Below are 25,926 nucleotides of genomic sequence, written 5' to 3'. Positions count from 1 at the left end.
AAATAATGGACTTTTGACCTCCTTTTTGGTATGAAAACCTATCTGAGATCCAGGAATCATTGACGATCGCAATGAATTGATGGTTTACGTCTGTAGTTGGTTCAATTATATACGAAAAGTAACAGTTCAAGATGATTCAAGGCATATTAGGGAGGTGAGATGCGGTAGAATGCCAAATAATGGACTTTTGACCCCCTTTTTGGTATGAAAACCTATCTGAGATCCAGAAATCATTGACGATCGCAACGAATTGATGGTTTACGTCTGTGGTTGGTTCAATTATATACGAAAAGTAACAGTTCAAGATGATTCAAGGCATATTAGGGAGGTGAGAAGCAGTAGAATGCCAAATAATGGACTTTTGACCTCTTTTTTGGTATGAAAACCTATCTGAGATCCAGAAATCATTGACGATCGCAACGAATTGATGGTTTACGTCTGTGGTTGGTTCAATTACATGCGAAAAGTAACAGTTTAAGATGATTCGAGGCATATTAAGGAGGTGAGATGCGGTAGAATGACAAATAATGGACTTTTGACCTCCTTTTTGGTATGAAAACCTATCTGAGATCCAGGAATCATTGACGATCGCAATGAATTGATGGTTTACGTCTGTAGTTGGTTCAATTATATACGAAAAGTAACAGTTTAAGATGATTCAAGGCATATTAGGGAGGTGAGATGCGGTAGAATGCCAAATAATGGACTTTTGACCCCCTTTTTGGTATGAAAACCTATCTGAGATCCAGAAATCATTGACGATCGCAACGAATTGATGGTTTACGTCTGTGGTTGGTTCAATTATATACGAAAAGTAACAGTTCAAGATGATTCAAGGCATATTAGGGAGGTGAGATGCGGTAGAATGCCAAATAATGGACTTTTGACCCCCTTTTTGGTATGAAAACCTATCTGAGATCCAGGAATCATTGACGATCGCAATGAATTGATAGTTTACGTCTGTAGTTGGTTCAATTATATACGAAAAGTAACAGTTCAAGATGATTCAAGGTATATTAAGGAGGTGAGATGCGGTAGAATGCCAAATAATGGACTTTTGACCTCCTTTTTGGTATGAAAACCTATCTGAGATCCAGGAATCATTGACGATCGCAACGAATTGATGGTTTACGTCTGTGGTTGGTTCAATTACATACGAAAAGTATCAGTTCAAGATGATTCGAGGCATATTAAGGAGGTCAGATGCGGCAGAATGCCAAATAATGGACTTTTGACCTCTTTTTTAGTATGAAAACCTATCTGAGATCCAGGAATCATTGACGATCGCAATGAATTGATGGTTTACGTCTGTAGTTGGTTCAATTATATACGAAAAGTAACAGTTCAAGATGATTCGAGGCATATTAAGGAGGTGAGATGCGGTAGAATGACAAATAATGGACTTTTGACCCCCTTTTTGGTATGAAAACCTATCTGAGACCCAGAAATCATTGACGATCGCAATGAATTGATGGTTTACGTCTGTAGTTGGTTCAATTATATACGAAAAGTAACAGTTCAAGATGATTCAAGGTATATTAAGGAGGTGAGATGCGGTAGAATGCCAAATAATTGACTTTTGACCTCCTTTTTGGTATGAAAACCTATCTGAGATCCAGGAATCATTGACGATCGCAACGAATTGATGGTTTACGTCTGTAGTTGGTTTAATTACATACGAAAAGTAACAGTTCAAGATGATTCGAGGCATATTAAGGAGGTCAGATGCGGCAGAATGCCAAATAATGGACTTTTGACCTCTTTTTTAGTATGAAAACCTATCTGAGATCCAGGAATCATTGACGATCGCAATGAATTGATGGTTTACGTCTGTAGTTGGTTCAATTATATACGAAAAGTAACAGTTCAAGATGATTCGAGGCATATTAAGGAGGTGAGATGCGGTAGAATGCCAAATAATGGACTTTGGACCTCCAGGAATTGGAGATCCAGGAATCATTGACGATCGCAACGAATTAAAAATTTGCGTCTGTGATTAAATTAGGTACATACGAAAAGTCACATTTTTAAATTATTTACGGCATTTTAGGAAGGTGAGATGCGGTAGAATGCCAAATAATAATCTTTTGACCCCCTTTTTGGTATCAAAACCTATTTGAGGCCCAGAAATCATTGCCAGTCGTAATAAATTAATTGTACACATCTGTGATCAGTTCAATCACATAAGAAAAGTAACATTTCAAAATTATTCGAAGCCCACGTTTCATAGAGGTTCTTTTGAAACTGGAGGGTTTCATTTCCCAGGGTTCAAAACCACCAGTGGGTACTTTTTGATGGTCAATATAGACCAAGATGAAAACAAACTTGCTAATATGTTGGTTTTTATTCGGCTCTCTTATAAATACTGCCGTTTTCGAGTTATTGAGTCGGTTACGAAAGAACCTTGATAATGTCAAAAGCCTTACGAAAATCTACGTTTTTGTTATTAATTAAACCTTCGCCATTAAGAGAACCCCATTAATTAACCATGAATTTTCTTATACGTTTTTCGTTGTTGTAAAATTGAAATTTAATTTTACCTTTTCCTTTTGTTGGTCCCGCAGGTTGTTCGGGAGTTCGGGAGCGTGTTCGGCCTGCGGCCAGAGCATCCCGGCCAGCGAGTTCGTCATGCGCAGCGGGGGCGGCAGCAATCCCTCCGCCCCCGGGGCTCCGCTACACATTTTCCACATCAAGTGTTTTATGTGTAGCAAGTGTTTGGCACCCCTGGTGCCCGGCGATAGGTAAGCAATCGTAACTTCATTTTTTCTATTTAATTTTTAGGCAATAATATTTAATTATAATTCTATTATAATTTTCTTGTTTTTAGGTATTACATGTTAGCGGGTAGTTTGGTGTGCGAACAAGACTGGCATAAATTGCTCAAAAGTTCAGCGGCGGCGCCTACGGTACGAAAAGGAAAAGTGGGACGACCGCGCAGAAGTAGAGACTGAATAATGGAAAATCAAATTGACGCAGGTAGATTATCCCTATATTAATTATTTTAACTTATTTGCACACTTCACTACAAAAACACAATCACTCACAACTACCAGAGATATTTATTTTCACTGTATTTATTTACAATTATTTAAATTTCGCGCCAATATTCCACACTTCACTTAACTGACAACTGACTTCCAGCGGCAACACGGCTCTTCATATACTCGGCTGTCTATAATTCCGGAAGATCAGTTGGTTTCTAAGTATTTCCCATATCGGTACAGTATTAAGTAAATTCGTTTTTCTTAATGTAACCGCACTCAGACGTGACCACTTTAGTAAATTAAATTTAGATTAAATTTAATCTGATTATAATTAAAGCCCCATTAAAGGAGGAGGGAGCTTAAAGACCTCCATCCGGAGTCCTTTTCTAAGAAAATCTAATTATTTTGTGGACATCAAAGGGACTATTTTCGGTTTTTAATTTTGTCTTATAAAGACTTTATAAAATTAAATTGTACAGGGTGATTTTTCTTTTTGGGATTTTAGGTTCTGTTTTTTTTTTTGAGTTTTATACCTCGATATTTACTGTTATTAATAAATTTAATTTGTTTTGTTCCAAAACTAAATTTGTATATTGTTAAGCATCAATCTCTTCATGAAATTTATCCCTTTCTATTTCAACTTTTACGATTTTTTTAAAATTTGATATTGGTATATTTAATAATCTAATATTATTATTATTATTATTATTATTATTATTTTTTGCGAATATTGATGTTTTTTTTTCTTTTACCTTAGGTTTGTTATTTAATAATTTTCATAAATTTTTATGTTTTTCCCTATAGATTTCCATGGGTTGGCTTGTGCAAAGTTTATTATGCATTTTAATATTATTTCAAGGAATTTCTTTGGCTTTTTTCAAGTTCCTTGGGTTTGTTTTGGGTGAGATTTTAGCCTTTTTTTAATTGAAATTTTTATATTTTTCATGATTTTTTCAACGGATTCTTATGTTATAGAATATGAAGTTACTTCAGAACTTTTATATTTTTTTCATGCTTCCACATTATACACTTTTTTATTAGAGATTTCTTAGGGGTTTTTTAGGTTTATTCGTACAAAACCATTTCATTGGATTTGTTTATTATATACAGTTTATTAGGGATTTTAGTCTTTTTGCTTCTTTATATTTTCATCTTAAATTTCAAGAATTTTTCCTTTTATTTTAATAATTTTTACAAATTAAAAAAGACATTTTTACATACTTTGTCTAGAAGAATATTTTTTGTATAGCCAAAATATTTACTATATTTTGTGTATTATTTTGAAAGTAAGGGCCTTTTTGGAATTTCCTAGACATATATTTAAATTTTTGCCGTATATTCACAAAATTGATTTTCTTAATATAAATTATTTATTAATTAAATAAAAAGATATTCACTTAAAAAAATAGTTAAGAAGTAGAACAGTATAGTTAGAAAAAGGAGATTGTTGAAATATAGTTAAGTCTTTTTTATTTTTTGTGTTTATAAGGCAAAAGATGCACAACAAGAAATATTTTTTTATATTTTTTCTGTTTCTATGACACCTCATTTTTTTTTGATATCCTTAATTTGGTTTTCAGATGCAAGGAAAATAGAAAAATAATTCTTAAGAATTATTTATTGATTTTCCTTGAATTTAGTTTCTTTAACTTGGACTTAGTTGTTTTCTGTTTTCACAATTTTTTATATATTTTTTTTTAATTCTTAAGGTTCTCACACATTTCCATGGGTTAATTAGTGCACAGTTTCTTATGTATTTTCAGCTTTTATTATTTTGTTGCTTTATTTTTTTTACTTTTTTTGGTTTCCTTGGTTTTATTTGTATTAAGTTTTTTAGGGGTTTAGGGCTTTTTTTCTTGTGATTTTTTTATTTTTTCATGCCTTTTTTAAAGAATTTTTAGGTTTCGTAGGCTCTTAAAAAATCAGGATTTTTCATATTGTTTCGATTATTTCACATTATACAGGGTGTTCCGGTGATCATGTTAAAAACTTTTAGGGCAGATAGAAAACGTCAAAAGAACAACAAAATTTCATATAAACATGGGTTCGGAAAAGCTTCCTCAGGGAGCTAGAGCTCTTTGAAAATAAGCTTTAAAAACTAGTTTTTTTTTAATAGCTCCGGAACTACTTTAGCTACCGCAACCAATTTTGGGAGGTAAGTTATTGTTAGTACGTTTATTTTTTTGAACCAACTAAATAAAAAAAATATTTACCAGGGGCTTCAGAATCAGGGGGGTATTTGGTAAATTTAGGCCCATTTCTTTAAGACTTTAATTTCTGCCCGTTTGGGTATTAGATTATGATGTTCCTATGCTTTTTACATAAAAAAGGTGCTCTTAGTAAAAGTCGGTAAATGGTAAATATCACCGGTTTTGTGAAAATTGACGAAAAGCAAGTTATGAGATACAAAAATTAATATTATAACCTAATATTATTAATAAACAATTAAAAAAAATCTGGTTTAAATAAAAAATAAATGTGTAAAAAAAGTTAAGGTAGCCACTTTATTAATAAGGTACTCAAATTAATTAACTGTCACTTTAATTACCTTGAGGCATAAAATGTTTAAATGATTTTAAGTGTAATAAAAAACCAACAAATTAACAATTTTAGAAACGTAAACAAATTTTATTAAAGATTGGTATTACCAAAATATACTTAAAATATTAGACTTTTTTCTCTGGGGTCACTTAAAAAGCAAGGTTTATGAGACTGAACACACTTCGTTAGAAGATTTACAAGGCAGAATTGTAAATGAGTGTCTTCAAATCACGCCTGAAGTATTGCAGAACGTGCGACAACGCTTTGAGCAAAATCTTTTTTATTGTATGGAGAATGGAGGTGGCCATATTGACCATTTATTATAAGCTAACACTTACGCAAATTCTTTTTAAATCTATTTTTACGATAAATTATTGAATGACTAACTTAAAGTCTAAATATTCTGTAATATGATAGAGCTATCTCATTTTTTGTCTCATATTTCATAATACTTGATGGTTTTGTCCTACTGCCTGGCATTGTTTTTCTTAAAAGTACCTTTAGTAGTCTATGATAAAGTAAAAATATTAAAAATTACCTTTTAAGGTTTGAATGCGAAAATTTTAAAAAGTACTTACTTAAATTGCGTCAAACCAAGTACCCTTGTAAAGAGAATTAAAAGACCTTTCCAATGAGGTATCACTCGACCCCCCTTCCCATTTAAGATTTTAAGGGCAGTTGTAGGTGGGAAAGTGATTTTGTGATTATTAAGTGTCCCCCTCGAAAATAAAATCGACGGGTCCGAGCGTTTTTTTTAAGTTAATGGACTGCCCGGAATTGGCTCTGGACAAAAAAGAGACAAAAAAAAACATCACATTTCCTTATCCTCTCAATTTTTTTCACATGTCAAGCAAAGTCTCCTTAATTTACATACAAGAGTAAACTGTAAGACATCTAATAAGTGTCATGTGCTCATTGACATAAATAAAATTATTTCTAGTTTCTCCTTGAAGATTTTCACCAATATTTCCTCTTTCCCTGTCTGTAGGATAGGCTCAACTTATTTTACAATTTTGCCAATTCTCTCATTTATTCTATGTTTTTCTGTTGCATCGTTATCTTGTTTGTACTTAAGAACGAAAGTTTAATTTAACTGGGACTGTTTAATAGGTCAAATAAGACATAAGAGTCCCTTACATACAAAACACTACCTAACACCGTTTAAAAAAATACTTATTTAATTTATTAAGCCAAGAAGAAGATGAAGAAAAAAAAATGACGTTCTAAGTTTTAACGCGTTCTTAGAATCGTTCTAATAATATATGGCAAGTTAATTGGGTTTGGTTAGAGGGTTCTTACGTGACCAGACTGAAAATTTGCAATAACATTAATTAGGCATCATCGACAACATTTTTTTCACCCTTCCCTCCTCACCGTACAAAAATCTATCGGAGAGGAGAGTCGGTCAATTAGGGATTTCGGCGGATCCGAGAGTCTTGCCGCCATTGTTAAAATACCACCGCGCGGTCGTTCTTCTAATGAGCCCTGCTTGTTTTGTATACTTTATAGGGCCTCTTTTAGCCATTTTTAGCCTTCCACGTCCCCGTCCCCCCCCAGCTTTTTGAAACAAAGGATTGTCTAATTAGAGAGACAAAGAGCCCGCAGTCTGCGCTATACAATGTTATATAGCGTAAGAATTGGCGGATCTTATTAGGGCGGCTTATAACGAGCCCTAATTAAATCCATTTTTTAACGATCATCTAGCTCCTGTAAGACACTTTTAATTTTTTTAAATGAAAATTAATAGGCAGCTGAAATTAATTAATTGACCCTAGAAAATCTGTAGGTACTAATAAATAGAATAGTAGAATGCACATCAGGAAAATCAGGGTAGTATTTTAATCACTACGAAACTTCCTTTATATTTATGGTTTAAAAGCGTAAGAAAATATATTACCTAGGAACTGTTTTTACCGAAAAAAAATAAATAAAAAGATCTTTTGGTATCGATCTTTTGACATTGAATAAGGTCGATACCAAGAGGACACAAGTATTTGAAATGTCGATATATCGTAGAAATACTGCAGAAAGAAAGAGAATTAATACTTATTATTAAGCGCATCTTACAATACTTAGGACATATTATGAAGGGTAAATAATTTTAAGTTACTGAAAACCATTAGGCAGGGTAAAATAATGGGCAAAGGATCCATAGAAACAAGCAAGAATTAATTAATTATTTAAGATCTTAAGCGTATGGTACAATTGTAATAAAGGCCAATGCTTCAGATGTGCCGTATCACAAATACCCATAATTAAATTATTGCACACTTCTGATCCCATTGGAGGTAAAGCATATTTTCATACTGTGTTAGAGTGTAACAAGACTCGTTCTTAGTATTAATAATTAAAGTAATTTTGAATTAATGCAATTTCGTGTTTCTTGGCCACAACTTGTACTGGAAGCCTAAATACATGTATCATAATATTTTTTTTTTTTTTTTTTTTTTAATAATTGTATCAATTTTATAATAACTTAAATCGTTTTGTTTTGCCAAACTATCGGTTTCCAATATCCAACGACACATTTATTGCTTAGGTATATGGTTCTCTTACTGACAAAAATATACGCTCACTAAGTCGTAACCTGGGACTAATTTTTTCCTCAAAAAAAAAAAAAAAAAAAAAGTTAAAAGCGTGTCCATTAAAAAGCGCCGCAGCATCAACAACAAACGTAGTAAATTAGCGAGAAAGTCCCATTGTTACGAAATTAATCCTAAAAAGCCAGTCTTTCCCTTAGCAGCGGCAGTATAGCAGTAGCGACGGGGAGAGTAGAAACTTTAGATTACTTAGGGTGGCGTCGCCTTAACACTTAGTCATAGTACTTACACTTTACATTAGTGTTGATCCTTTTTTGGAACTAAAAGAAGCTTTTAAGAATAATGCTGCAGTAAAAGCATTAGGTTTCCTTACTGCTGCAATTCGTTATTCTCTAGGACCCCGAACGACCGCCGCTATCGCTAAGAGCCCCTGCTGCTACTACTAAAGGTGTGTTTTCTTTGCTTACTTTAAAATCTATTACGCACTTTTTATTCAATAAAATCACTTATTTTAAGGGTTTTTTTTTATATAGAATTTTAATCGAAAGTACTTATAAGAAGCAACTTTTATATATCTTTATTAAAAAAATATCTAAATTTGAATGTTTTTTTTCCAGAGATATTATTTAATTTATTTGAAATTTAAAAGGTCGGCTTTATCTCCCTAGAGTACCTTAAGAAATGCGACTTTTAACAGACGTTTTAATTATTTATGTTAAAATTATTCCAGGCACTTAAAATCAATCCTTCAATTTCGAATTTTGCATTTTTTTAACTGCCAGGAAGATTTATTTCTTTAAATTACAAGTATTTTTTTAAATTTTAATCAGAAAATTTAATTATTTTTGGTAAACTTATTCCAGACACTTTTCAAGCTAAATTTTTCAAATAATTACTTAAAATGTAAAAAAAAACAATAGTATTTCTAAATAAATGGAGGTGCCTTGAAGTGGATATTTCTGCCTGGAAAAATTGCCTGAAATTTAACAAAAAAAAATATGATATTCGTTATCTAGCATAAAAACTTTGCAAATGATTATAAACTGTAAAATATAGATTCTCATAGATGTTGAGGTGATAAAAATATTTATTAAAATGTCTCTTAAACTTTAAATTAAAAAATAAGTCTAAAAAAGTAATTCAATATTTAAGGACTGGTTCCAAGTGCCTATAACAAAAATAATTAAAATCTTTATTAAAAGTGTATAAATTGCTTTAATTTTAAAGAAAAAAAAACTTATTTAATCGCCTGGTTAAATTGAAAAAAAAATTATTTTAATTTTAAATAAAAAATCTTTCTATAAGTTTAAAATTTCGAAAACCTAAATTATTCGCCTAAAATCGTTAAAAAAATTAAAATTGGAGGATTGGATTGCCTAGAATCAAATTAAAATGTAAAAATTACCTAGAATAAATAAAAAAAAAATCATTAAAATATTTGATAAAAAACGTAAAGTATTCGCCTTGGCAGTTGAAGCTTCAAATAAATTCAAAATTGGAGCATTGAATTACCTGAAATCAAATTTAAAAATTATAATTAAAATTGAAAATTTTAAAATTAAAAAAAAAAAACGTGAAAATCTCGGTAAAATTCAAAGATATCTTCATGGCATTTAAAGCCTTAGAGAACCAAATCATTAGTTTCCATTGGCTTAAATAAATTTAACAAAAATAATTAAAACATCTGTTAACAATGTAACAATTGCTTTAATTTAAAAATAAAATTCTAGGTAGTAGAGGCCTTAAGAAAAATGTGCAGAATTTTAGACTAGGGATTGGCTTTAAGTGCCTGAAATAAATTTATTAAAGAATTAATACAGTATTGCAATTAAAAAAAATTAATTATAATGATAAGAATCAGATCTCAGAATAAATTAAAAAAAAAATTATAATTATTATTATTATTATAAAAAATCATTTTTTTAAATTTATAAATTAATTAAAATGGCCTTGGCAGTTGAAGCGTTAAAAAAATTGAAAATTGAATTTAATTGTCTGGAATAAATTTTAAAAAAAAAAACAACATTAACCTGCCTGATTAAAATGTAGAAAATTATTTTAATTTTAAATAAAGTTTCTTTCTTATTATTAGGTATTAACAAAAATATAAAGCTGAAAATTGACAACAAAAAATAAATTATTAAAATATTTAAATATTGCGTTGGTAAATTTTTTAATTGGAGGATTGGATTGCCTGGAATTAAATTTTACAAGATTAAGAATTGTTTAATTAAAAAAAAAATATATAAAAATACCAAGTGTTCATTTCTTTAAAAAAATGGATTGGATTTAATTGCCAGAAATAGATTTAATAAAAATCGAATTAAAATTCTAAAAAAAATCTTTAATTTAAATTAAAAAAAAACTTCATGGCAACTACAGCTTTACAAAATACAAATTGGCTTGACTGATTGATTCTGGTAAAATTGTACTTTTAAAATTGCACATTACTTTAATTTATTGGAAAAAAGGCTTCCTGGTAAAAGAAAATATATATTAACTGATAGTGACATTTTTAAAAAAATGGAAGTTACTAGATAAAAATAGAAAGGTTGAAAAAAACTAGAAAAGAAATTATTTCTGATAGTAACATAAAAAATATTAAAATAATTAAAGAATTTAACCGCCTTACCAAAAATCTAAAATAGTTGCTGTAAAAAATGTTTTTTGGAGATCATAAGAATATTACATACCTGAAAAGAATTTATTGCAAAAAATCTAGATTATTAAGCAATTTCAAAGAAGCAGATTTCCTGATCCTTGACGTCCTCAAGAAATATGATCTATATATTATTTTTTAATTTATTAATTATTGACATTTAGATAACAATAACGTGCAGTTGATTCTCTGATTTTATTCGAAATTTGGGGCACTTTAAACAAAATTATGCCTCAAATGCCTGAAATAATTAACTAGTTAATAATATTTAAATAATAATTACAGGCAGGTGACCCGCCGATTTTGTTTTTAAATTTCAAGCACTTTAATTAAAATTATGCCTCAATTGCCTGGAATAAATATTTAATTAATTACTGACATCTAAGTAACAATAACAGGTATTGACTTTCTGATTCTATTCGAAATTTAAAATTGTGCCTTAACTGCCTGGAATAATTAATAAAATTAAAATTATTTAAGTAATAGTTCAAGTACTTTAATTCAAACTGTGCCTCAATTGCCTGGAATAATTATTTAATTAATTACTGACATCTAAATTACGATAACAGTTATTGACTTTCTGATTATATTCGAAATTTAGGGCACTTTAATTAAAATTATGCCTTAACTGCCTGGAATAATTAATAAAATTAAAATTATTTAAGTAATAGTTAAAGGCAGGTGATCCTCTGCTTTTTTTAAATTTCAAGTGCTTTAATTAAATTTGTGCTTCAACTGCCTGAAATAATTAATTTGTTAATTATATTTAAATATTAATTACAGGCAATTGACTTTCTGATTTTATTCGAAATTTCGGGCACCTTAATTAAAATTGTGCCTTAACCGCCTGGAATAATCAATTAAATAATATTATTTAAATAATAGTTACAAGCAAGTGACTCGCTGATTTTTTTTTTAAATTTCAAACACTTTAATTAAAATTGTGCCTTAATTGGTCGGAATAATTATTAAATTAATTACTAACATCTAAATGACACTAACAGGCAGTTGACTGTCTGATTTTATTAGAAATTTCGGGCACTTTAATTAAAATTGTGCCTCAACTGCCTGGAATAATTATTTAATTCATAATATTTACATAATAGTTACAGGCAGGTGACCCGTCGATTTTTTTTTGAAATTTCAAGCACTTTAATTAAAATTGTGCCTCAATTACCTGGAATAAATATTTAATTAATTACTGTCATCTAAATAACAATAACAGATATTGACTTTCTGATTATATTCGAAATTTAGGACACTTTAATTAAAATTGTGCTCTAACTGCCTGGAATAATTAATAAAATTAAAATTATTTAAGTAATAGTTAAAGGCAGATGATCCGCTGCTTTTTTTTTAAATTTTATGTACTTTAATTAAAACTGTGCCTCAATTCCCTGGAATAATTATTTAATTAATTACTAACATCTAAATGACACTAACAGGCAGTTGACTGTCTGATTTTATTCGAAATTTCGGGCACTTTAATTAAAATTGTGCCTCAACTGCCTGGAATAATTATTTAATTCATAATATTTACATAATAGTTACAGGCAGGTGACCCGTCGATTTTTTTTTGAAATTTCAAGCACTTTAATTAAAATTGTGCCTCAATTACCTGGAATAAATATTTAATTAATTACTGTCATCTAAATAACAATAACAGATATTGACTTTCTGATTATATTCGAAATTTAGGACACTTTAATTAAAATTGTGCTCTAACTGCCTGGAATAATTAATAAAATTAAAATTATTTAAGTAATAGTTAAAGGCAGATGATCCGCTGCTTTTTTTTTTTAATTTCATGTACTTTAATTAAAACTGTGCTTCAATTCCCTGGAATAATTATTTAATTAATTACTGACATCTAAATTACGATAACAGGCAGTTCACTTTCTTATTTTATTTGAAATTTCGGACACTTTAATTAAATTTGTGCTTCAACTGCCTGGAATAATTATTTAATTAATTAATTACTGACATCTAAATAACGATAACAGACAATTGACTTTCTAATTTTATTCCAAATTTCGGAAACTTTAATTAAAATTGTGCCTCAACTGCCTTAAATAATTAATTAGTTAATAATGTTTAATCAATAATTACAGGCAGTTGACTTGCTGATTTTATTCGAAATGTCGGGCACCCTAATTAAAATTGTGCCTCAACTGCCTGAAATAATTAATTAAATAATAATATTTAAATAATAGTTACAAGCAAGTGACTCGCTGATTTTTTTTTTAAATTTCAAACACTTTAATTAAAATTGTGCCTTAATTGGTCGGAATAATTATTTAATTAATTACTAACATCTAAATGATACTAACAGACAGTTGACTGTCTGATTTTATTCGAAATTTCGGACACTTTAATTAAAATTGTGCCTCAATTGCCTGGAATAATTAATTAATTAATCATATTTACATAATAGTTACAAGCAGGTGACCCGTCGATTTTTTTTTAATTTCAAGCATGTTCATTAAAAGTGTGCCTTAACTGCCTGATATAATTATTTAATTAATTACTAACATCTAAATGACACTAACAGGCAGTTGACTGTCAGATTTTATTCGAAATTTCGGGCACTTTAATTAAAATTGTGCCTCAATTGCCTGGAATAATTATTTAATTCATAATATTTACATAATAGTTACAGGCAGGTGACCCGTCGATTTTTTTTTGAAATTTCAAGCACTTTAATTAAAATTGTGCCTCAATTACCTGGAATAAATATTTAATTAATTACTGTCATCTAAATAACAATAACAGATATTGACTTTCTGATTATATTCGAAATTTAGGACACTTTAATTAAAATTGTGCTCTAACTGCCTGGAATAATTAATAAAATTAAAATTATTTAAGTAATAGTTAAAGGCAGATGATCCGCTGCTTTTTTTTAAAATTTTATGTACTTTAATTAAAACTGTGCCTCAATTCCCTGGAATAATTATTTAATTAATTACTGACATCTAAATTACGATAACAGGCAGTTCACTTTCTTATTTTATTTGAAATTTCGGGCACTTTAATTAAATTTGTGCTTCAACTGCCTGGAATAATTATTTAATTAATTAATTACTGACATCTAAATAACGATAACAGGCAATTGACTTTCTAATTTTATTCGAAATTGCGGAAACTTTAATTAAAATTGTGCCTCAACTGCCTTAAATAATTAATTAGTTTTTAATATTTAAATCATAATTACAGGCAGTTGACTTTCTAATTTTATTCGAAATTTCGAAAACTTTAATTAAAATTGTGCCTCAACTGCCTGGAATAATCAATTAAATAATAATAATATTTAAATAGTAGTTACAAGCAGGTGATCCGTCAATTTTTTTTTAATTTAAAACACATTTAATTAAAAGTATGCCTTAATTGCCTGGAATAATTATTTAATTAATTACTAACATCTAAATGACACTAACAGGCAGTTGACTGTCTGATTTTATTCGAAATTTCGGGCACTTTAATTAAAATTGTGCCTCAATTGCCTGGAATAAATATTTAATTAATTACGGACATCCAAATAACAATAACAGGTATTGACTTTTTGATTATATTCGAAATTTACGGCACTTTAATTAAAACTGTGCCTCAATTGCCTGGAATAATTATTTAATTAATAACTGATATCTAAATAACGCTAACAGGCAATTGACTTTCCAATTTTATTAGAAATTTCGGACACTTTAATTAAAATTGTGCCTCAACTGCCTGAAATAATTAATTAGTTAATAATATTTATATAATAGTTACAGGCAGGTGACCCGTCGATTTTTTTTTGAAATTTCAAACACTTTAATTATAATTGTGCCTTCATTGCCTGGAATAATTATTTAAAAAATTACTGACATCTAAATAACGATAACAGGCAGTTGACTTTCTAATTTTATTCAAAATTTTGGAAACTTTATATGCTTCAACTGCCTGGAATAATTATCAATTATTTAATAAATTAATTAATAATATTTATATAAAATTTCAAATAGTAACATTTTCTGAAATTTGAGGTCGTCAAGAAATATGCTCCGACTATTTAGAAAAATTAAAAAAAATTGAAACTTTTTTTTCCAAAATAAAGGAAAAATGGATTAAAAAACACAATGAAATTTTAAAGAGATCATATAAAATCTAAACTGCTCTAGGGGAACAAGAAATGTCTTCAACAACGTGTGAAAAGTTACTCATAACGTAGTTTTTCACTTTTTGTACGCGATATATGTAAAATACTCTAATAAAGGCTAAAAGATTGTTACAAATTTTTTTGACCAAAAGAAGGAATAATAGATTATAAAACACAATGACATTTTAAAGAAATCATAAAAAATCTAAACCGCTTTAGAAGGAGAAGAAATATCTTTAACAATTCCCTTGAAGTGTGTGAAAAGTTACTTATAAAGTAGTTTTTTAGTTTCTATACTCGATTTATGTAATATACTGTAATAAAGGCTTAATTTCAATTATACGCCGCAAAGTAACGGTATTGTTCAAGATTTAACGGGGCGGTATAATAACTTAAACGCCGCAAAATATTAATTGGCGCAGAGAGGCGACCCGCCAAGCAAATTACGTTAAAAAGCATATTGATGAGACTCGAGCCGGCGGATTACAAACTTTGTTTCTCGTCTTGATGCTAAATGAAATTATCCCTCCAGAAAATTTACTTTTTCCATTAAAATTTTGCCTCACTCTCTCTCTCTCTTTCTCTTAGGGTAGATCTTGTTTTTACCCTGTAACGTTAAATTTAATACACACTTCTCCAAAGACGAGATGTTATTAATATTTTAATGATGCGGAGGGTGCGGAGGGAAAAATGAAACGCAGGAGGGATTCGATATTAATTTTCTAGAAAATCTGTTTAATCTTGTTTTTGTTTAGGTCGATGTTATTACATTCCGATTGGGAATTTAAAACCTGTGCGTCCGTTTTGAAACTCGTCGTTATTGGTTTAGATTTGGGGCAGTCAGTAGGATTGTATTCTTTGAAAGTCACAAATTGAGTGTATGGGATTAAGCGAAAGCCAATATTACATTTTTTGCTTCTTCCAGGCAGTTGAAACAAATTTTCAATATTTTTTAATTTATTAAATTACAGACAGCCAGTTCTGCCTAGTTTCACGTTTCCATACGTCTGTTAGTGCATATACATAGCTAGTATTTAGCATATAGTTTGACTATAATTATTAACCAGAAAAATAAGAATAACAAAAAAAAGCGAAATACAAGTATTTGAAATTATAGGAATTTACCTAAAAAATTAAAAAAAAAGTCTCTTATAGTACATACGATGGATTTAATTAATAATTAAAATAGGTCGATCTAATTATATCTCCAGTTGGAAATTTAAAACCTATGGTTCCATTTTGAAACTCGTTTTTGTTGGTTTGGTAAATTTGGTGCAGTCGGTTGGATTGTGCTCTCTAGTAGTCACATATTGAGTGTATCAAATTAAGCGCAAGATAATATTAAATTTTATATTTATTCCAGGTACTTGAAACATATTTTTCATATTGTTCAATTGCAGGCAGCAAATTCTGTCAAGCAATTTAGATTTATTTTTGTTTTTTAAGCTTTTTTTACATGTTTTTATATTAAAAAAATGAGTTTCTTAGCCATGAATGGTTCTAATTGCCTAGAAATATAAATTTCAAATGTGCAAATTGGAAACCTTGTAGTTGAATTTTTGGCAAGAATTGTGGCATGGATTTTATAACACAGTCAATCATGAATCAAATCATGAATTTAGAATATTATATGGAATATACAGCCAAGATTGGATCTATTGATTTTAAAAGTTTTAAATTTATCACGTTTTTATACTACTGTTAGTCACAGTATAAAGAATAAGACTTCTTCTAATAAACTTCCAGTTTATGTTCGGTGTGTTAGTTTATATAACTGATTTTTTTTCGACATTTAAATCTTTTTAATTAAAACTGTTCTTCAATTGCCTGAAATAATTAATTTATTAATTAATTAAAGACATTTAAATAATATTTACAAGCAGTTGACTCGCCGATTCATTTTCGCAATTTCAAGTACTTTAATTAAAATTGTGCCGTAACTGCCTAGAATAATTCCCTAATTATTTTAATAAGTGACATTTAAATAAAAATTACAGGCAGTTCGAAATTAAAGCAGATTTTCTGATTTTATTCGAAATTTCGGGCACTTTAAATAAAATTGTGCCTTAACTGCCTGGAATAATTAATAAATTAATATTATTTAAATAATATTTACAGGCAGTTGACCCGATGTTTTTTTTAAATTGTAACCACGTTAATTAAAATTGTGCCTCAACTGCCTGGAATAATTAATTAGTTAATAATATTTACAGGCAGTTGATCCGTCGGTTTTTTTTTAAATTTCAAACACTTTAATTAAAATTGTGCCTCAATTGTCTGGAATAAATATTTAATTAATTAATTATTGACATTTAAATAACAATAAAAGACAGTTGAGTTTCTGATTTTATTCGAAATTTCGGGCACTATAAATAAAATTGTGACTCAACTGCCTGAAATAATTCAATAATTAATAATATTTAAATGATATTTACAGGCAGTTGACCCGCCGATTTTTTTTTCAAACACTTTAAGTAAAATTGTGCCTCAATTGCCTGGAATAAGTATTTAATTAATTTATTATTGACATTTAAATAACAATTACAGACAATTGAGTTTTTGATTTTATTTGAAATTTGGGCACTTTAACTAAAATTGTACCTCAACTGCCTGGGATAAATATTTAATTAATTAATTATTATTGACATTTAAATAACAATAACAGGCAGTTGACTTTCTGGTTTCATTCGAAATTTTGGGCACTTTAATTAAAATTGTGCCTTAACTGCCTGGAATAATTAATAAATTAATAATATTCAAATAATATTTGCAGGTAGTTGACCCGGCGATTTTTTTTAATTTCAAACACTTCAATTAAAATTGTGCCTCAATTGCCTGGAATAAATACTTAATTAAATAATTATTATTGATATTTAAATAACATTAACTGACAGTTGAGTTTTTGATTTTATTTAAAATTTCTGGCTGTTTAATTAAAATTGTGCTTAAACTGCCTGAAATAATTAATTAATTAATAATATTTAAATAATATTTACAGGCAGTTGACTCGCCGATTTTTTTTTTATTTCAAACACCTTAATTAAAATTGCGCCTCAATTGCCTGGAATAAATATTTAATTAATTAATTATTATTCACATTTAAATAAAAATAAGAGGCAGTTGACTTTTTGATTTAGTTCGAAACTTCGGACACTTTAAATAGAATTAAGCCTCAACTACCTGGAATAATTAATTAGTTATTCACGATTAAATAATAAACAGTTTATACGGTAAATATTTTCTTAAACTTTAGTATTTAGTGGCAACATTTTTTTGCCTTTAATCCTGCTCTACCGCTACTTTGCATAGAGTCCATTAATTTTGCGCATTTCAATTCTATTGCATTAAATAAATTTTTTCTTATTTTTTACAGTGTGTGACTTGATACTTCTGTCTATTTGATTTCAGAGGTTTTCTATTGGCATAAGATCAGGTGATTGTGACGTCCATTCTATAACATCCACATCATTTTCTTAAATTTTTTATCAACCGTGCAGGATGTTTCAGAAGGCGAAACTACCATGGTCTTTATTGACTTCACTTTTACATTTTTCAGAACTTTGTCGAAGGGTCTGACTATATAAAAAATGTTCATGATATTCTAGAGGTGTCAAAAAATAAATGTTCAAGATAACTCTTTTACAAAAAAAACCATTACTGAAAAAATCACAATAAAAATTAAAATTTTTCAAGTAAACTTAGGTTTTCTTCATCTAGTTCAACCGGTAATAAAAATTAAGGCAGTAGATTTACTGCCTTAATTTTTATTACCTGCTGCTATTATACTGCCCTATTTTTTATAAATGAAAGAGAAACATAACACCAATTACGCACATTAAGCTACATAAATTACCAAATTAAACGAAACAAAATATGAAAATAAAATGTAAAATCAAAAATTAAAAGGGTAAACTAATAATAAAAAAGGTTTAAATACCTAGAATAAAATTGCAAACAACTCTAAAATACTTGAATTTATAAGACATCTTATATTGGAAAAAATTAAAAATTACGTCAAAATTAGGAACTTTAAAATGCAGGGTTTCTTATGTTTTCTCAGACTTCTTTTCAAGCAAGAAGAAGGTTCAGCTAATCTTTTTAATGTTTTGTGAATTTTAAAACTTAGGGATTCAAAAATTACTTTAAATACTAGGAAGGAATAAATCATTATTTTTTAATATGCCTGAAAGACAAACAAAAAATACGTGATATACGTGAAGGTAAAATTTAGGGTGACTTAATGCCTAGAATAAAATTTAAAATGACTCTTAAAAATTGTAAGTTACAAGAAATCGGTAAATACTTAAAAAAAGTGTGGAAGACTATTTTTATTTGATTTAATAAACCTAGAAAAGAAGTAGTTTATTGGAATTGTCGGTTACCTAATCATTTTTATTTTGATTGCAAAGTTTATTAATGTAGTGTAAAAAAAATTTCTAGGCAGTTCAGTTAATACCTGCCAAATTTCCTGATTTTCTTAATCGATGTAGTGTCTAAAAACTATATTATATGGTATACTGTGAATAATGCAGGCGTTCCGCGTTTAAATCTTAGAAGCAACAATTTTTTTCAAACCTTAAAATCACCTTTTTCAAATATTTAAAAAATGGATATGGATATTTCTTGGATGTGGCTGCTTTAAAAAAATAAGAACTTTCTTTCAAAATTGAAAATCTGCGAACGGTTTAAATCTAGTGCAGTCAGTAGGATTGTACTCTGGTAGTCACATATTGAGTATATCGGATTATGCGAGAGCCAATATTAAATTTTTTATTTCTTCCAGGCAGTTGAAACCTGGAGAAACCATTAAGAAATTCAAAATTTTATACAGCTAGATTTATAGGAATGCCTTTTTTTTTTAATGGACCTTGAAGTGCAAAAGGTCCAGTTTACAAGAAAAATCCCAACTGCTTCTAATTGTCTGCTTTTCTAAATTTCTATGTAAAAAAAACTTTCTTCCAGGGTCATAAAAATCTGCAAATAAGACATTGAATTACTTTCAACTACTTGCGTGTGACAATTAATATATAAGGCCAAATTCTGTCCTTTTTTTCGACAAACTTACTACGATTCTCAATTAATATTTTCTTCTCTTTCTTTTCAGTTCTGACGTACACAGTCCAACCAGGAGCCGACTACCACATGGACGTGCAATAAATACAACAAGAAATTGCGAACAAGCCCGAACCATTTTCATCTTCCGTCATATCAAAATGATCGTGCTGATGATGAACATATGACCTAAGCAATTTAAGCGACCCCTCTTTTTCTATTTTGTATTTTTGATCCTCCCATCACCGCTATCATTATCAGAGGAATATTACTCAAAATGATCGCTTTTATGCTTAAATTAATGACAATCTAGGTGATCATCTTGACCCCGAATATTCTCTCGGATCTCGTTTAGAATTAAATAACCCAGTTTTTGTCAATTTGTTAACGAATTCATTGTACATATTTGTCGGTGATTCTTGTATAAAAGAAAAAAAATAGTGATTGTTTGAGGGAGCGAACTGTATAGTGACCAATAAGCGGATCTTTAACAATCGCGATCATTTTTTTTTATTTGGTATGTTGTTGTTATTTTTGTAAATAATAAAGTATTGTTAATTCTGAGTATGGTTTTTTTTTTATTTTTGGGTTCACCATAATTAAGTCAATTGAAAAAAAAGACTATGAATTTCTTAGATTGATTATAAGAGAGTTAAAACTACATAGGCTCTGTTTTGAATTTCATTAAAATATTGCAACCTGAACTAAGTTGTACATGTTGTATATGCAATGAGGAGGACGAAACAACTCTGCACATACTGTGCTTCTGTGAAGCATTTAATCAAACCAGGGCAACATTCCTGGGAGAAGAGAAACCCTCACCAGAGGGTATAAGAAATCTACCACTGGGCACAATCCTGGACTTCCTTGAAGCTACAGAATTGAACCTGTGGGACTAAACATATGGGACACAATAGGACTGCTTCTTAGCAGACCGCAGTGTAGGGAGCCACAAGGCACAGGGTACAGGACGAAACAGACTCGACACTGAGTCCCACACTACTGGGGGCGGCGCCGCGTAACCAGTGTTCATAAAGAAATTCTCAACCGACCCCAAAAAAAAAAAAAAAAAAAAAAAAAAAAAAGTTGTACATCTCTAGGAGCAACAAAAAGAAACACCTTGACTTGATTTCAGTCTGAAAGAATTTAGGTCTAAATTGCTTAAAAATGATTCTTTAGACAAACCATGCAAAATTTCCTATAGAGCTTTAGATGTGAAAAAATAATTAGAATTGCCTAAGAAATTTTGAAATATTCGTAATTGCCTTGAAAGATCAAGAAATAAATTTAACTGCCTGGACTTGGTAATAGTCTCAAAGAAATAAGTTCTAAATTGCGTGAACGTGAATTTGAAAAAATCTCTATTTGTTGCCTTTCGTAAAATTGACTCTGTGGAGCAGTAGAAAAATACCTGATTTTCTTAATAAATTACAAAAAAAAACTTATTTAAATAACAAAGTAATACAACAATATCTTTATTAAAAGCTCTAGATTTTTTTTCTCTTTATTGCCTGAATTAATTCGAATTGCCTAATAATAAATACGCATTATTTCCTTATGTTAAGATTTTTCGTACAACAAACACACAATCTATCAAGAGCTTGATGCAGGAGTTCCTGGTCTAATGGACCCATAGCAGATCTGCAAATCAGCAAATTTTAGATATTTACTGTTGTAAAAACTATAAGTAATATCATATACAAATAAATTAAATAGTAGACGAACAGTGTCCACCTTAAGGAACACCTGAGTTAACGTATATAGACAAAAAACTTCCAATTTGAACATGACCAAACAAACTGGAAAAGTAGGCACTTGACCGATTTATTGATATTTTGTGAGAAGCTCAGATGAATTACATGATAAAATTCTTCCAGGCAGTTGAAACCAAAATTTTCTAATAGTTTATGAGAAGCCGACCCCGGTAGCACCGTGGGCAAAGCGTTCACGATGCAATCGTGTGGTCTCGGGTTCGAATCCCGGCATGGACATGGTTGTTTGTGTTTGTCTTATAAAAACGAAATATTGTGGTTCGGAACCCACGTTAAACTGTATTTGAGGAAGAAGAAGAAGTTTATGAGAAGATCCGAAGATTAAGTCGATCAACTGCCTTGAATAAAACCAAAATTCTTCTAGGCAGTTGATGCCAAGGTTTTTTAATAATTTCTGAGAAGATCAGAAGGTTTACAAAATCAACTGCCTGGAATAAAGAAATAAAATTCTTCCAGGCAGTTGAAGCCAAGTTTTTTAAATAGTTTGTGACAATATCGGAAGGGTTAGATCAACTGCCTGAAATAATATCATCTGCCTCGAATTCTTGATATCTAATTTTATTTTATTGGTTATTCCAGGCAATTGAACCAGTAGAAATAGTCTATTTTAGTTGCCTGGAATTGCAAAATAATAGATAAATGACTCCTATAACTTTAGTGAATAACAGGACACGTTTGGAAATTTCAGGCATTTAAAGTAATTCGGGGACGTGATCTCAACTGCCTGGAATAATTCATTCATTGATTAATTTTTTTTAATTAAGAAGATATGTTGAAATGGTTTATGTTTACTTTTCCACTATCGAAACTAAACTGGGAAATTAGTATTGAGTGTGTTGTAATGAATTGAATTGAATGAATAATGAATATCAGAAGCTTTAGTCGATCAGCTGCCTGGAATAAAGACAAAATTCTTCCAGACAGTTAAAGCCAAGGTTTTTTAATAGCTTGTGAGAATATCAGAAGTGTTAGATGAATAACTGCCTGGAATAAAGACAAAAATTCTTCCAGGCAGTTGAAGCAAAGGTTTCCTGATAGTTTCTAAGAAGATCAGAAGGTTTACAATATCAACTGCCTGGAATAAAAACAAAATTCTTCCAGACAATTAGAACCAAGGTTTTTTAATAGTGTGTAACAAGATCAGAAGGGTTATATGAACAAATACCTGAAATAAAAAAAAAAATTCTTCCAGGCAGTTGAAGCCAAGGTTTCTTCATAGTTTCTAAGAAGATTAGAAGGTTTACAAGATCAACTGCCTGGAATAAAAACAAAATTCTTTCAGGCAATTAGACTCAAGGTTTTTTAATAGTTTGTGACAATATCGGAAGGATTAGATCAACTGCCTGGAATAAGAAAAAAAATTTTCCAGGCAGTTGAAGCCAAGATTTTTTAATAGTTTCTGAGAAGGTCAGAAAGTTGACAATATCAAATACCTGGAAAACAGACAAAATTTATCCAGGCAATTAGAACCAAGGTTTTTGAATAGTTTCTGTTAATATCAGAAGATTTAGTCGATTAACTGCATGGAATATAATATCATCCGCCTAGAATTCTTGATATGTAATTTTATTTTATTTTTAATTCCAGGCAATTGAAGCAGTAGAATTAGTCTATCTCAGTTGCCCAGAATTGCAAAATAAAAGATAAATGACACTCCTATAACTTTAGTGAATAACAGAATACGTTTGGAAATTTCAGGTATTTAAAGTAATTCGGGGACGTGATCTCAACTGCCTGGAATAATTCATTCATTGATTAATTTTTTTTAATTAAGAAGATATGTTGAAATGGTTTATGTTTACTTTTCCACTATCGAAACTAAACTGGGAAATTAGTATTGAGTGTGTTGTAATGAATTGAATTGAATGAATAATGAATATCAGAAGCTTTAGTCGATCAACTGCCTGAAATAAAGACAAAATTCTTCCACGCAGTTAAAGCAAAGGGTTCTTCTGATCTGCTCAGAAACTATTGGAAAATCTTGGCTTCAGGTGCCTGAAAGATTTTTTTTTCTTTATTCCAGGTATTTGTTCATCTAACCCTTCTGATCTTGCTTCAATAAAAATATAAAATAAAATAAGTTTACACCATCGTGTATCGTTAATGTTAGATATTTTAGTCAATAATAGTACACGATGGTGTAAACTTATTTTATTTTATATTTTTATTTATGTATGTGTGAATGAGTGGGTATTTTTTTGTATTCAAATAGGTCTGATGATGTCCTAATGCAGCATTGCCTTTTAATAGACGCTTGATTTATGAGACTTGGACTTTGAGTTTACTTTTTCCCCCTTTTTGCCTGGAATAAAGACAAAATTCTTCCAGGCAGTTAAAGCAACGGTTTCTTAATAATTTCTAAAAAGATCAGAAGATTTACAAGATCAACTGCCTGGAATAAGAACAAAATTCTTCTAGGCAATTAGAACTAAAATTTTTTTATAGTATGTGACAAGATCAAGGGTTAGATGAACAACTACCTAGAATTAAAAAAATATTTTTTCCAGGTTGTTGAAGCCAAGGTTATTTAATAGTTTCTGAGAAGGTCAGACAGTTTACATGATGACCTGCCTGGAATAAAGACAAATTTTTTCCAGGCAATTAGAACTAAGGTTTTTTAATAATTTCTTATAAGATCAGAATATTTAGTCGATCAACTGCCTGGAATAATATCATCTGCCTAGAATTCTTGATATGTAATTTTATTTTATTGGTAATTCCAGGCAATTAAACTAGTAGAATTAGTCTATCTCGGTTGCCTACAATTGCAAAATAAAAAATAAATGACTCCTATAACTTTAGTGAATAACAGGACACGTTTGGAAATTTCAGGTATTTGAAGTAATTCAGGGACGTGATCTCAACTGCCTGGAATAATTTATTCATTGATTAATTATCAATTAATTTTTATTAATTAAGAAGGTGTGTCAACACACAACAATGGTTTATGTTTACTTTTCCACTATCAAAACTAAACTGGGAAATTAGTATTGAGTGTGTTGTAATGAATTGAATTGAATGAATAATGAATATCAGAAGATTTAGTCGATCAACTGCCTGGAATAAAAACAAAATTCTTCCAGGCAATTAGAGCCAAGGTATATTAATAGTTTGTGAGAATATCAGAAGGGTTAGATAAACAACTGCCTGGATTAAAGAAAAAAATTCTTCCAGGCAGTTGAAGGAAAGGTTTTTTGATAGTTTCTAAGAAGATCAGAAGGTTTACAAAATCAACTGCCTGGAATAAAAACAAAATTCTTCCAGACAATTAGAACCAAGGTTTTTTAATAGTGTGTAACAAGATCAGAAGGGTTATATGAACAAATACCTGAAATAAAGAAAAAAAATTCTTTCAGGAAATTAGACTCAAGGTTTTTTAATAGTTTGTGACAATATCAGAAGAGTTAGATCAACTGCCTGGAATAAGAAAAAAAAAATTCCAGGCAGTTAAAGCCAAGATTTTCTAATAGTTTCTGAGAAGGTCAGAAAGTTTACATGATCAAATACTTGGAAAACAGACAAAATTTATCCGGGCAATTAGAACCATGGTTTTTGAATAGTTCAAATTCTTTCAGGTAATTAGAGCTAAGGTTTAATAATAGTTTGTGACAAGATCAGAAGAGTTAGATGAACAACTACCTGGAATTAAAAGAAAATTCGTCCAGGCAGTTGAAGCCAAGGTTTTCTAATGGTCTCTGGGAAGTTCAGAAAGTTTAAATGGTCAACTGCCTGGAAAACAGACAAAATTTGTCCAGACAATCAGAACTAAGGTTTTTTATAGTTTCTGATAATATCAGAAGATTTAATCAATCAACTGCCTGGAATAAAGACAAAATTCTTCCAGGCAGTTGAAGCCCAGGTTTCCTGATAGTTTTTAAGAAGATCAGAAGGTTTACAAAAACAACTGCCTGAAATAAAAACAAAATTTTTCTAGGCAATTAGACTCAAGGTATTTTAATAGTTTGTGACAATATCAGAAGGGTTAGATTAACTGCCTGGAATAAAGAAAAAAAATTCTTCCAGGCAGTTGAAGCCAAGGTTTTCTAATGGTTTCTGGAAAGTTCAGAAAGTTTAAATGGTCAACTGCCTGGAAAACAGACAACATTTTTCCAGACAATTAGAACTAAGGTTTTTTATAGTTTCTGATAATATCAGAAGATTTACTCAATCAACTACCTAGAATAAAGACAAAATTCTTCCAGACAATTAAAGTCAAAGTTTTTTAATAGTATGTGACAAGATC

General features: G+C 29.7%; 1 protein-coding gene across 3 annotated transcripts in view; it reads left to right on the top strand.

Annotated features, from left to right (window-relative positions):
- LOC126743757 (LIM domain transcription factor LMO4-A) overlaps positions 1-20,475 on the top strand; it is a 211,263-nt gene extending 190,788 nt beyond the window's left edge. For 2 of the 3 annotated variants that reach the window (XM_050450975.1, XM_050450974.1), the window contains exons 4-6: positions 2,558-2,741; positions 2,828-2,976; positions 19,964-20,475. In XM_050450975.1, coding sequence (XP_050306932.1) covers positions 2,558-2,741; positions 2,828-2,951 — 308 coding nt within the window. In that variant the 3' untranslated portion in view covers positions 2,952-2,976; positions 19,964-20,475. The remainder of the gene's footprint in view (positions 1-2,557; positions 2,742-2,827; positions 2,977-19,963) is intronic. The other variant, XM_050450976.1, reaches the window with a different exon arrangement.
- The last annotated feature ends 5,451 nt before the right edge of the window (positions 20,476-25,926 follow it).

The sequence above is a fragment of the Anthonomus grandis genome, chromosome 13 (assembly GCF_022605725.1).
Source record: "Anthonomus grandis grandis chromosome 13, icAntGran1.3, whole genome shotgun sequence".
NCBI lineage: Eukaryota > Metazoa > Arthropoda > Insecta > Coleoptera > Curculionidae > Anthonomus > Anthonomus grandis.
Note: the sequence above shows the minus strand (reverse complement) of the source record. Positions and strands in the feature narration are given on the sequence as shown.